Genomic DNA, 13,994 nt, shown 5'->3' with positions numbered 1-13,994 from the left:
ATCTTACTTTATTCATCATAATCGTATAATTCTGGGATCATTTCAATACTACGTAAAGGCCTCCTTTAGCTCATTTCACTTTTAAAATTTGAATTTCATGAATTTTACCAATCCTTAATCGATTCATCAACCCACCAGGATAAGTGATTCTTTGCCGTAGTTATGAGCCTTTTAAAGTTCTGAAGAAAAAATGTCCCAGGAACTACCTTTATTAGCACATAGTATTCAGGTATTAATCAGATAGGATAATCATACTAGTTATAGAAAACTGCAGTGACAGATCGGTAAAAATAAATAATTGAGGGTCAGGAGAAGCTTTTTATTTTTATTCAATAAAAAGACACTCAAAAGAATGTGACAAGCCACATAAGCAAGTAAATACTACTCGTATTAAGCGAAGTTTAATAACAGCTTGCAGACAAAACCAGAGTCCCATCGACAACTGAATAAACGAATGGTCTGGAGACAATCTGGTTATCTTCATATTATGCAACTTTATAAGTAGGAAAATACAGCGTTTGTCTGTCCTCGAAAAAGGAGGTCCATCACCCATGAATTTACATACAGTGTCATCCCTAGCCTAGACACTACGACGATAATAGAATTCCGAACTGAATCAGACACTACATGTATATTACTAAGCCGAGTTAAAATAAATTTGAACTTATTATCTTTTATATTTATTTTAAACATTTGATGACTGCATAAAGTTTTTTATTACATAAAATAGTATTCTTTTAAACCTCTCGCTCTAATGTTTTACAATACAGTCATATTTCAGTACATGCATGTGCAGTGGTGTTAAGATTTTTTATATTTATTAATTTTTAAACGCATTTATCAAACCATTAGTATAATTTATGTCGACATTATTATAGTGAAATATTTACGATAAAAAAATATATTGATAATCTCTGTGATCCCAAATTTGACAAGAATTAGGCGTTTTAATATTCAAAAAATGGGCAAGATTAACAGATTTGAAGATAATTCTAAAGATAGTAATTATAAGCTATGTTTTTGATCATTCAAGTGTGATAAACATCCTATGAATAATGATTCCTTTATAAAAATTATTGACCTATGAATAAGGTAGTGTTTTTTTGAAATACGCCATTTCTTTTGGCATTCCCCAGTGGTTAAACTACAACATACGGCCGTACCCATAAATTGACATACTAAAACTGAAGTATGAAGTAAGATCATGTTAACGCGCGTGTTTGAACATGTACCTAACCAAAAAAAAAATCATTTTTTTTAAACCTAACCTAACCTAACCAACACGATGTGTAATAATATTTATTCATAATTCAACGAAAACAAATGAGTATTAAAGAAAAAGTGTGCATTATTTTGTCGGATCATCCATAGTACACCAAAACTATTATTGTTTGGCTTAGGCAGGGCGTAATTGATTTTTAAAAACTAACTAACACCGTCTGTAAATTGTAATCTTAGTTCAATAAAAACAAATACGTAATACTGTCAAACTTTAGCGTGCACTATTTATGTTGGATCTTAACAGCCTACCTCCACCTTTCGCCACTAAGACTGTCTGTCTCATATAATAATATATACATTATATTTATTTCAATGTCTGGAAATCAAAAATACTGCATTTTTAACATTATTTAAAAGTAACTGACATTATTCCAATAAGTAGTTTTTCCAACAGTCACGACCCGCTTCGGGAGAGTAGAATACAATAACGTGCTTTTCAACCGGTAAGCGCTTTTCCGCCAAATTTTAATTAACACATGTAATTTGTTATCTGTGTATTTAATGTAAGCCAGTGTGTTTTAAATTGTTTTTTTATCCCCATTGCATGTTACTTTTATTTTTACCGTATCACTACGTCTATATTAAAATTTCTATAAGACTTGCGTATTGGATGTTTTCTAATTGCAAACGTTGAGGTGGTTTTAACAGATACAGACGATTTAAATTAATTGTTGTGAATGCGTTTAAAAAGAAAACTATTCATCTACAAGCACAGAAGTTGGTAGGTTTACAATGTTGACCCAAATGACAGTACACCATTTAGAGTCAATAAAAGTTTTAGTATTTTTTTATTGTACTAACAGAAGTATCCAGCTTTGCACGAGTTCGCTTCATTGGTCGATATACAGTTATCTTACTAAACAAAATAATAATATTTGCATTTTTCAATATTAAATTATCTGTATCTAGGCATAGAATAATATGTTAATAATACAATATTTTTTACAGCAAAAGTCAAACAAAAGAAAAGAAAATTGAATCCAAAATATGCAAACTTCATTTGTTGAGGAAATTCAAAATTGGAATCGGCATAAATGGTAATTTGAAGTACATTACAAACTTGTATTTTTTATGTGTAGATGTCGGTTGGGACCAAGTACGAAAAAGAAATTGACTAAACATATTTAGATATTCATCCCCTTGCAATATTCAGCTTGTCCAATATAAGCCGCATCAATGCCGTTTTCATTTTTGACAACGCGTTTGATAACGATTTAAATTAATAGTGCTTAAATAATATTTTTTTGAAATTTGAAACGTGGGTTGATCTGGTTTGAATTATTTGTTAAGGCTTACACCTCAGCTGAGGCATGGTCTAGAAATATCGTAACTATGCAACGCGCGGATTGTGCAAATGACTCGTACCGAACGAAACATAATTTGTCATATAAATTCAAAATACGTCCTTTTAGTGTTATGTTTATTGTTATATTAGTAATAATAATAATATATTCATTGACATGTTTTCTTTTTCGAGTACATGCATAACGTTTTTTAGTCATCTTTACACGATATAAGAATATATTCCTCCGATGCCATCACAAAAGAAATTAACGTGCTCACACCTCGCGTGATTGGCGACGAGTGTGAAATTTCGTACCACCTATTGTTAAAAATTATTTGCCGTTTCACTTATGTATGCTCTTAATGTAACATTGCACCATATTGGCAGTATAAAGTTTTCGATACAAGTAAGCAAGGTAAAAGTAATATTATGACAGTAAATGTATTTACCTGCCAGGGCCACCTCCCAAACGTGGCGTCTTTGCCTCCGACGATCCTCGTTTCCGCGCGCGAAGACATAGAAGGAACTCCGCATTCTGGAAACGGGGAAAATAAATAAAAACAGTTGCGTTGCATAACAGATTCCAAAGTGAGTGAATAATGGACCAAGTTAAAACTCCGCACGGAACATTTCAGCATTTGTAAACGCAATTTTTCATTACATACGTAATGATGAATAATTTATAAAGCATTTTACCTTTATCTAAAGATTTTTCAAGGTTCTACGGTTTTTTGAGAAGTTTGTATTTTGTTGTATACGTGCCGTGAAAAATAACATACTTAATTATGATTTTAAATATTAAAATATCGACATAAGAATGTGCTACTACCTATTGGAATTGAAAAACATGAATGTAAAGTACACTAAACTGAACAAAAAATATTTATTAATCGAAGTATGGGCACATTACAAAAACTTGACTCCAGGTAAATTTTCTGAAGAAAAAAATGTTTTTAAAATAAAGTAAAATTATGAATCTCCGACTAAATGTAAGTGATGAAATTAATTATAAAAATAATGTACTTAATAATAATCGTACAAAGATCATTCATTTTATACTACACTTTTACATTGTAAGTACATATATCTTTAAATTAAAAATAAAAATATTTAGTAAATTGTGTTAAATTATATGATTCGTATATTTCATCACTATTTATATTCCAAGTAGCACATCACTTCGTCTTAAATATAATCATAAAATAAGTTGTGTACATATTCCGATATAGATAAATACAACATTAATAATAACAATTATCATGAATTTTGAAGAATCAATTATTGATAATATTATCATACAAGGTAATTAACGATAAATAGATGGGTCCATAATCATCGCTATGTTGCCGATACCGGCAGATAATGCCGAAAACCTTCAATGTTTATTGACCAAATTATACAAGGCTGACTATAGACAGGCCGGAGCACTTAATTGCAAGCTAGTTATTGTTAATTTTATAATACAATTCACTTGTTCGCAATAAAATAAAGATTTTGTATTGCATATTTCGCTCAAATCAATTTACGTATTACCATTTTTTCAAATTTTTAATACTCATCATATTCTTCGAATAGTTCACTTGAAGTGTGAGTAATAATTAGCACTACTATCGAAATTTACAATTTCGTGTCATGGTCTGAGTATATTGGCTAATTAGTAGTAAAGTAGTATTAATATTTTACAATAAACCATGTGTTTATGATCATCAGCTAAGTAAACAAACGGTTGAAAATGTTCTACTTATATTGAGAAAAACCTGGCAAATGGTGTGTACCACTTAAAATATCATGTAGATACTCCAAATCATAATAAAAAGTAAAAGTAAAGGCTAGCATAGGTGTAGGCATACAGATAATATTATAATGGCTACTCAAACTGCTTAAAGATGGTGATAATATGGTGAAAATATTCTGTGATTTGGTCCCCAAACTTCAATAAAAAAATGGCACCAAAAGAAGAAGATTCAGTATCTAGATATAGTGTCAAATAATCGAATAAACATTATTATTATGTTTGCGAAAACAACTTCTTATTGAAATATTACTGAGAACCTTCAAAATTAAGTAATATTTAATGAAATAAAACATATTTCTACAAAGGTTATTTTTTCGGAATGAAAAATGCTTAAAGGGAAATTGGGTCATGCTATAAAATTAGTATTGAAACTAGAATTTAAAATTAGAATTGAGATCGCAAGGAGCGCCTTTCTCAAAATGAGACGCCTCCTTAGCAATCGAGATCTTAACCTAGGTCTGAGACTGCGTATGGTGCGTTGTTATGTTCTCTCAATTCTTTTCTATGGTATGGAAGTATGAACGTTAAAGCAAGAGATGTCACGGAGACATGAAGCTTTCGAGATGTGGCTGTATAGACGCATCCTTAAAATTCCTTGGACTGACCGGGTGATGGTGAATGGCCGGCGGGGTTGAAGGACCGAGAAGTTCTACGTAGTATCAAAACCAGGAAACTACAGTACCTCGGCCATATTATGAGAGGACAAAAATACAGCATTCCCCAACTTGTCATTCAAGGAAAGATCAATGGGAAGCGTAGCAGAGGACGGCGCCCCATTTCGTGGTTTAAGAACCTCCGTGATTGGTACGAGTGCAGCTCCTCTGAACTGTTCCAGGTAGCAGACGATAAAGATATGATCGCCTTGATGGTGGCCGACCTCCGCTAGGGGATGGCACAATAAAAAGAATAAAATTAGTATATTTATATAATTTTCCTTACCAACACCTTTGGTGGCAGCCGTCGTAGAAATGGCTCCCAAACTCGTAACGGGTTGTAGAGCTCCATTATTATTGACAGGAATAACAGTTGACTGCGAATTTGGGCCTTGGCTTCCGACAGCACTCGGTGATTTGACAGGTTTCAGGTTAAGAGGCTTTGGGAATGGGGTGGTCTTCATCGTGTGAGGCTTTTGCGTGGTAGTTGTGAATTTTTTCGTTGGTTTCGGACGTCCCGTTGAGGGCTTCTCCCAGGATGCCGGTCGAGGTTTCGTAATGAAGTTTGCTTCTGTCGTGGCCTGCCAGTGGACAGTGTTTATGTTGGCTGATGGACGGGATGACCATGCCCCAGCTGAGGGAGATATTTTATTCAATTAGTGAATATAAAATTACCATTAGTCTGTCAACTAATTTTCTTCAGCAATGCGTAATAAGTTACCATTTAATTGAAATAGATAAGTACTTGATGAAAAATATTGAATTTAATTGGTATTCAAACTATTTAGAAATGTGTACACTTTGACAATTAAACACACCCCCCATTAATTTATTACTGCCAATGTACTTTATTATTCTAATAACAAGGTGAATGTCAAAAAATAATAATAACAAAAGGTGTGGCAATATACATGAAGTGCAATACTACATAATATTATTATATTGTAAATGTACTAGAGGCATCTAGCAACAAACTACGAAAGATGCAATTTAATACAATTTTCTATATTTCTATAAAATCTAAACTCAATTCAACAAAAATAAAAGAGATTTCAATGCATACACATTTTTATTTTCAAGCAAAATTAATATTTTTTTAATTAAATACATAATACAAAATTAAATTTACGAAATCTGTGAATTTTTAAAAAATAGCTTTATCTTCTAAAAAATCTTCTTCTTTAAAAAATAGCTTTTATCTTCGAATGATTAGTAAACTAATGAAACCTACAGGGCTCGAAATAGACCAGAACGCACCGGAGCGCCGTTACGGTTTATGAAATTAGATAACTATGTTAATATTTTCGGAAAATTATCGTGCGCTCCTGTTCGTAAAATTTTCTATTTCGACCGCAGTGAAATCATGACCATAAAATATCAACAAAGAGACCGTTAAATGAACGAACATTTTATAAACAGTTTTATTTATTCAAAGTTTATCGTTGAAGTTTTTATATTAAAATATGTATTGATTACTTTAAACACTTTAAAATATAAAGGTATACTTCGTATTATATTACTAATATCCTTAGTAGCATTAGAATCTCTTTTTAGTAACTAATTTCCTATTTAATACACTGTTTTTTTTCTGTAAAACTAAATGTTATAACTTATAATATAAAATATAGGTAATAAATAAAATTGTTCTTACCCAATCCTATGCTAGCTTGTGGCTCGATGTCGTTTATTGTTATCGACGCCATCGGTCTTGCAGTTCCCCTCTGTGGTCCAGTTACCGACCCGCCTAAATTATTATTATTTATATTATTATTTGGACTAGACGAAATTTTATTACTTGGACTGGTCGCCAAGAGAGGACGATGGCTCATATTACTTGGACTAGTAGCCGAAAGAGGTCGTTGATTGTAATAAGTATTAGTATTATGATTATTATTATTAGGTTTGTATTCCTGCTGCGGCGAGCTGAACGGTTTGTGTCCGTGCTGAATGCCACCTGTGGGCTTCGTGACGAAGGTCGGCCTCTGAGAGTAAGGTCTCTGCTTTATTTGGGTGTGGTTCTGGGCTGAATTTAAATTCGGCGCTTTCGTGTAGGTGTTGCTCTGTGTCACCTGCGGTCTATACGGCCTCGTTACAGTTACGATTGGTCTGTAACTAGAAACTGAAAGTAAAAGAAAAAACATATTTTAAAATAAAAATTGCTAGATATATCCTTACTAGGTTTTGTTGTACCATTATTTCGTCTTCAATATTTACTGATATATTTAATAATTTTCTGTTATATTTCCAGAATAAACCAAAGCCACGAAGAAAAGCGTAATGAGATTCCACTATTAGCATCGCATAGGTATTGTGAATGGTTCAAAGGGATATCGCAAACGACGCTTCCCATGTGCCCATCGACATCTGGACATGCTCATACAAATTTTATTCCTTCGCTCACTGACAAAGATGTAAGTATGCAATACCTAATCTGCATTAATGTAGGTATTTATAGTATTGTTCTCCTATTCTGGAAAACTCGTTTTATCTGCTGTATTCTTATTGCAATGTAAAGATAAATATAAACACCAACGATGGCCGCGTGGCTTAAATTCCGGCCTATAGAGTCGCGGGACCCAGGTTCGAATCCTGAGTCTGGCAAGTACACATATTGTTTTTCAATTTGTGTATGAGTTAGAGTATGGACCTAAAGGTTGAGCAAGTGGCTGACATCCATTTCTCGTAAAGAATAAAAAAAAATCTTTTAATACAAACCTCCACCCTGTGGAGGCCCATATGATCCTATTAGGATCGGACATGGTCGAAAGAAGAAGAAAGATAAATATTATTATGGGATACATAATATGTAGTTTTCAAAATTAGCTATACATGCAAAATGAGTGAAAATTGCGTTATATTTCATATATTTAACCTATTCTGCTACCGTATATACTTTAAAAAAATCAATTTTAATAGTCGATTTCAATAATATTTTACATAGATATGGGTGGTTCACAATAATTATTATGGATCAAGTCAATCAAAATGGATCCTGAGATATTTTTTGGACCTAAAGTTAAAACACATAATGTAAAATTCAGGAATGTTTTCACTGTAATATACTTACCATATGTTGATAGTATGTACATGGATCAATTTAAATAAATAGTTGAATCATAAATTATATTCAGGCTTTATTAATATGTATTGGTAAATTAATGTTGGCAAATATCTCTTTATACTGTTGGAGGAACTGTCAAAATGGACATGATTCACATTCAATTTGATGTCTTATCAATACTAGTACATATTGTCATTTATGCAGAAAATTGTAGAGCTGCGATTGTGATATTAACACACAATATAGAAATCTGTTTTATCTAGCAACTGAAACAAAAAAATTGAATTTTATGAAAATTGAACTTGATCCATAATTATTCTGAACCACCCATATTATACTTACATAATATATTTGCTACTCATAATTAATTTCAATATTGCAAATTTCTCCAAAATCACGAATCAATTGCAAACTCCAATAGAAAGTTCACCTAATATATTGTAATCTATAATCTAATTTATTGATGCAATCAAAGGTATTAATAAAAGAACATAATAAGAAAGCGCCATAACCACAGGTATCTGATGTACTGAAATATGGTTTTATGTCAGCTTCAACTTGCTTCTTATATAAGAGATCATTTTCAGTTATCATGTTGAAATTATTATCGTATTATTGCTACGTTAGAGACACGTTCATTTCACTTGGTGGTAAATTAAATTAATCTATGATACAGCCAATGGGAAAGGATTGGGTACTGATCATAGTGCATTATAAACGTCTCCATACAATAAAATAATGCTATCTTTAGAATGCATCTAATATGGGAAAAAATATAGGTAGATACCTACTCATCCTATGAAATTTAAGCTTATTCGAAAAGCAAATAATATATCTTTCCAATACATGTCAAATTATTGAGTTATATCTTCTTTTGGAATAATATATAATTAATTTTTTTATATTGATAAAAAAAATTATCTTGACGTTTCATACAATTAAGAAATATTTGTCGTCTAATAGGGGGATTGTGAAACGTAAACAAGTCAATAAAACCAACCAATTAGGGAATACGAATAAAATATTAAAATAAATTATATATCAAATAAAACTGCCGCATAAATAATTATATTTCAACACTAAACATACATATCTACTTAAATGTAAAATAATATTACAAACTAAAATAAGTAATGGGCTGCAATTTATTCAGAAAATTATATTATTTTAGTATTTTGACATATTACTTTTAATATTTATTGATACCAATAAACTTAATGATCGTAAAATTATTCACAATATTTCAACGACTCTTATTAGACATTAGGGTTTTAATATATAATTTATATTATAGAATATACATAATTTTGACTATTATAAGTATTTGAAAAATATATTTCCTCCTAAAATGTATTATGAAAGGCTTTTCAAGGCGTAAAAATAGAATAAAATAAAATTAAAATAAATTGTAAACTTCTGATGCCAATTATAAATCATGTTAGTAATATCAATAAATAGGCACGTTGACTTAAATAACAAAATTTGTAGCCATTTTTTGACGGAATTTGAACATGTAGAATAGCGTAGTTATTATCAATTATTCAGAAGAATGACAGATTGATCAATAGCATAATAGATAAGTGCACGGACCAAAATAGTGAATATGTGAGTTCGAATTCCTATTCTTTGTAATGTTTTCTAAAATTATATTTTCAATATAAAAAATCTTAGATAAATAAAATAAAAAATATTTAAATTAATAATACGTATGCATATATATGTGCTACTCTACGCAGTACAACCTGGCATGAAAAGGTACATGCTGGGCACAATACGGAAAGATCACAAAAGAAACAGACAAGAGGACGCGATGTGACAGAGGACGCCAAGCAGATGAAATACCAGATAGGCTAGACCAGGGACGGCTCTAGTAAAGGAGCAAAGTGTGCACTGCACTCCCATCATCGATTAAATAAAAATATATAATATACAACCCCCATGTATTCCGAAAAATGCGATATCGGAAACTTATACGAAATCAATCATTTTGAATTCCGCGCGTATTCGAACATGTGATTTCGACGCGCCAACGCCACCGTCTACCAATACACACGTAACTATACCAATGAGACGCGACCAATACACACATGCCGCCTCCATCGGTGAGACATGCCAAGGAGCAAAATTCAAAGTGTACCTTGAATTTACACTATTTTTCACGCATACATTTAAAAATTTAGATCGATAAATGAGGCTAGTAGAATCAAAACCAACAAAGTTCTATAAGACTACATGAATCTTCGTTGGAAATGATGTTTTCCAAGTTAATTTTTCAGGAGGTTGCCTGTACTTAATGCCATAGCACACAAAGCTTAACTCGGCGTTCGGACAATAAAATCATACACTGGTCGATATAAATATTCCAACACAAGCGCTTAGGCCACGCGTCGAGATATAGTTGGAAGCCTAATTATTGATGACTTATGTCATGTCGATGCATGCAGTGCAAAAATAGAAACATACCTATTCCCGACTTATTTATCAAGCGGTTAGTTTAGTAAGTTTAGTTCAACGTAAGCCGCTCCCGGTTTCACCGATTTCGCCGATATTATTATGCTAACGTTGGTGGATTAATTTTTTTATTTTCATTTTGAGATTACCCTATTACTATTAGTGTTTCAATAGGTAGGTATCTTAAATTTTATGTACACACAGTTCAGTTCAGCTTGTTAATTTTGTACTTAGGTGCATTATGATTTTAATCAGGTGGGTATTCCACAGAAAGGCTGTTATTGAGAATAAATAGGTACTTAGGTGTAGAATTGTAGACGTAGGTGGGTGGGTAGCTTTTAACAATTAATTAGCCTAGTGTTTGCCGCATTGAAGTAGGTACCTAGTTACATAGGACTTATAATATCTATTATTACGTTTATTTTGTACAGATAGGTAGGTAGGTATCTATTCAATAAGAAGGAACATGGAGCATAGGTACTGTCGTTGAATGAGAATTTTACAAGTGAAATTATTATTGTTCATCGTTATTTTAATTAGCGATTCACATCGAGACGGATGACAGTTTACATTGGCCGACATTATTAGCTCAGCCAAGTATTCATTCATTGAACGGTACCTACCTACCTATTTATAATTTTTCTTATTTGAAACGATAATGGGGCCCTATTTCGTGGTCGATTTGAGATTAGGTGGTACCTATTTTGATAGGTAAGTAAGTACGATAAAAAGGCCCCATTTTTTTTGTGGTCATTTTGAGATTAGGTAGGTATCATTAACCTTATCATTAGGTAGGTAATTGTGTAGGTAGTATGTCGATAACTACCCACTGTCCTATAGTTTGATGGGAATTAATTTTTCGAGTCGAATTCATGAAGCAATTATTATTCACATCGGCGCATCATCTATTCTATATGTGGGTAAGTATAAAGACTGCTTTTGGATCACAATAAGTGCTAATACTTCGATACAACCCTACCTTGGATAGCTGCCGTAGCGGCAGAATGTCATCAATGGGAATTTAGAGCATAAATCGACGATTCAATTCAATAACGTCATCGTAGGTATCGTGAAAATGCATTCATTAAACGAAGTTGCGATTTTATATGACAGATCACAGCACTGTCGTGTCGCGGGAACGTTCTGCGATTTGAATCTGACATGGGCTGATTTTAAAGAAAATACCGAAGATATTAATTTTTTCCACTCAATATCGACGTTTCGGCTTAAATATGTTCAATAAGCATGTCACTCATGTTAAATGTGCCGAAATTCCTTCGTTGCAAAGTTTATATCATTTTTTGCAGTTCGACGTTTAACATAGGGGCAGATTGGCAATGCGCGGAGGTGACATTTATTTTTTATAACTTTTATTATAACTATCTTATTACTCGATGGACAACGCTAAAACTTTGGAATATGTAAATATGCATCATCTGAAACATATCTACAATGCGGCCGCACGCAATGAATTTTTAAAAATCGGCGGTCACAGTTAGAGTTCCGTAAACAACGCGACCGAATTATGCCAAATTATCAGCTATGTTTCGCATTAATCATTTCAAAATCATACGTATATTTAAAATGTGTACTGAATAGAGCTAGCCGCCTACCTAGCCGGCTGGCTTTATATTTTAGTAAATGATTTTTTTTAAATCGGGTAATTTAATACTTAATTATAAATAATGAATAATTATTATTAACGCGACAAATTTAAACTTAAAAATGAACTAATAGTCTTATACAGTAGAGAAGATTTCTACGTTACTGTTGGAGCATTATTGATACTTCAACTTTTTACTAATAATAATTTACTGGAAGTATTTGGCAAAAGTGTTACCCTATTAAAAATAATTTGTACAATCCCGATGATTTCAGTGGGAAGTGAGCGTTGTTTCTCAACTTTAGAAAAGGTTAGGTCATTTTTGAGAAATACAATGACTCAAGACAGGCTAAATGCTCTTGCGATGTTAAGTATAGATGTTCGTCTTATCGACGTGTTTTCAAAATCGATGGAAGATGGACTTCTTGTATAAATAGGTGAGTTTTTTTTGCACTCCCTCATATTCTTGTCACCGGCCGCCACTGGGCTAGACATATCGCATGGCGAGTGGAAAATCGCTGGATAAATGCCGCCATACAGTGATACTCAACATCCACAGGGACGCCCTAAAACGTACGGAATGGATGGACTTATAAATTTCGGTGGATGTACGTAGCAGCGAAGAACTGAGCATTCATCCAGCAGTAGATCGACTCCAGCTGATGATTTATTTATTTATTTGAAAAAGACACGTTGAGTACATAACAAATTATTAATTCAGGACGTTCACAACATGACATTTAGAATAAAAATTACAAGTAATCAGTTCGGAAAATCAGAAAAAACAAAGTGGAGGAAAAAAAGAAAACAAAAATAGTTTTATACAAAAGAAATAAAATTTAAAAAAAAAACAACAATGATTCAAAAAGTACAAATTAAACAATAAAATAGAATTTAAAAAACAGAATATATAATGGATCGCCAAAAATATCTACATCTCTAGGGAGTGCATTGACCAACCGCACAGCCCTCGCTATTGGTGCCTGGTGAGCCTGACATGAGGAAACAGCTTTCACCCAAAATAGGTCATGGCTGCGACCACGCATGTAATTGACGGGTGTGTAAAAATTTAAATTTTCTAGAATATCGGGATTGAAAATGATACCACGTGAGAGCAGGGAAAAATGCTTTAAGAGCAGAAGTGACCTACGAGCTTCAAGAGAATGAAAGGCGAGCATGCCTTGAAGAAAGTTAGTCGGAAAATACTCGTTTGAGAAGGTGTCAAAAGGAAAATAATTATAAACTTTAAAATAGAGGTGACGAAGAATTTTTTTCTGAACACGCTCTAAAACAATCTTATAGGAAACTTCATAAGGACTCCAGATGATGGAGCCATACTCAAGAATACTCCGTACTAACGACACATAGAGTGTACGTAAAAAAGTTGGATTCTTGAATGACTTGGCTTGTCTCATGACGAATCCTAGAAGCTTGCTCGCACGCAATGCCGTAGAAGTGATGTGCGAGCGAAATGATAAACGTGAGTCAAACAATATGCCAAGGTCTTTAATTTCTGATTGACGCTTCAGTAATCTATTTGACATATTGTAGTTGAAAATAATTGGAGATCTTGATTTCGAAAAGCTAATACACACACATTTATCAGTATTAAATTCGAGTTTATTTTTTTTCGCCCAAATTTCAATTGAGTTAAGATTATTTTGTAATATGTGACAATCTAATTTATTGTGAATTGACGCATATAATTTTAAATCGTCTGCAAAGAGTAAAAACTGGATTCCATTTATAACATTGACAATGTCATTAATGAATATAAGAAACATAATTGGACCAAGATTTGATCCTTGGGGAACACCTAAATAAGTTTGAAAGACGTCGGATCTACACCTTGCATACTCCACATA

General features: G+C 32.5%; 1 protein-coding gene across 1 annotated transcript in view; it reads right to left on the bottom strand.

The window, feature by feature from the left end:
* The window catches only part of Sb (serine proteinase stubble), a 176,828-nt gene that overhangs the window by 101,433 nt on the left and 61,401 nt on the right, over positions 1–13,994 (bottom strand). The window contains exons 3-5 of the mRNA XM_085941766.1: positions 6,666–7,133; positions 5,301–5,648; positions 3,016–3,101 (exon numbers count right to left, since the gene is read on the bottom strand). Coding sequence (XP_085797892.1) covers positions 3,016–3,101; positions 5,301–5,648; positions 6,666–7,133 — 902 coding nt within the window. The remainder of the gene's footprint in view (positions 1–3,015; positions 3,102–5,300; positions 5,649–6,665; positions 7,134–13,994) is intronic.

The sequence above is a fragment of the Rhyacophila brunnea genome, unplaced genomic scaffold, assembly GCF_057557595.1.
Source record: "Rhyacophila brunnea isolate RB1 unplaced genomic scaffold, BYU_Rbru_1.0 scaffold_14, whole genome shotgun sequence".
NCBI lineage: Eukaryota > Metazoa > Arthropoda > Insecta > Trichoptera > Rhyacophilidae > Rhyacophila > Rhyacophila brunnea.
Note: the sequence above shows the minus strand (reverse complement) of the source record. Positions and strands in the feature narration are given on the sequence as shown.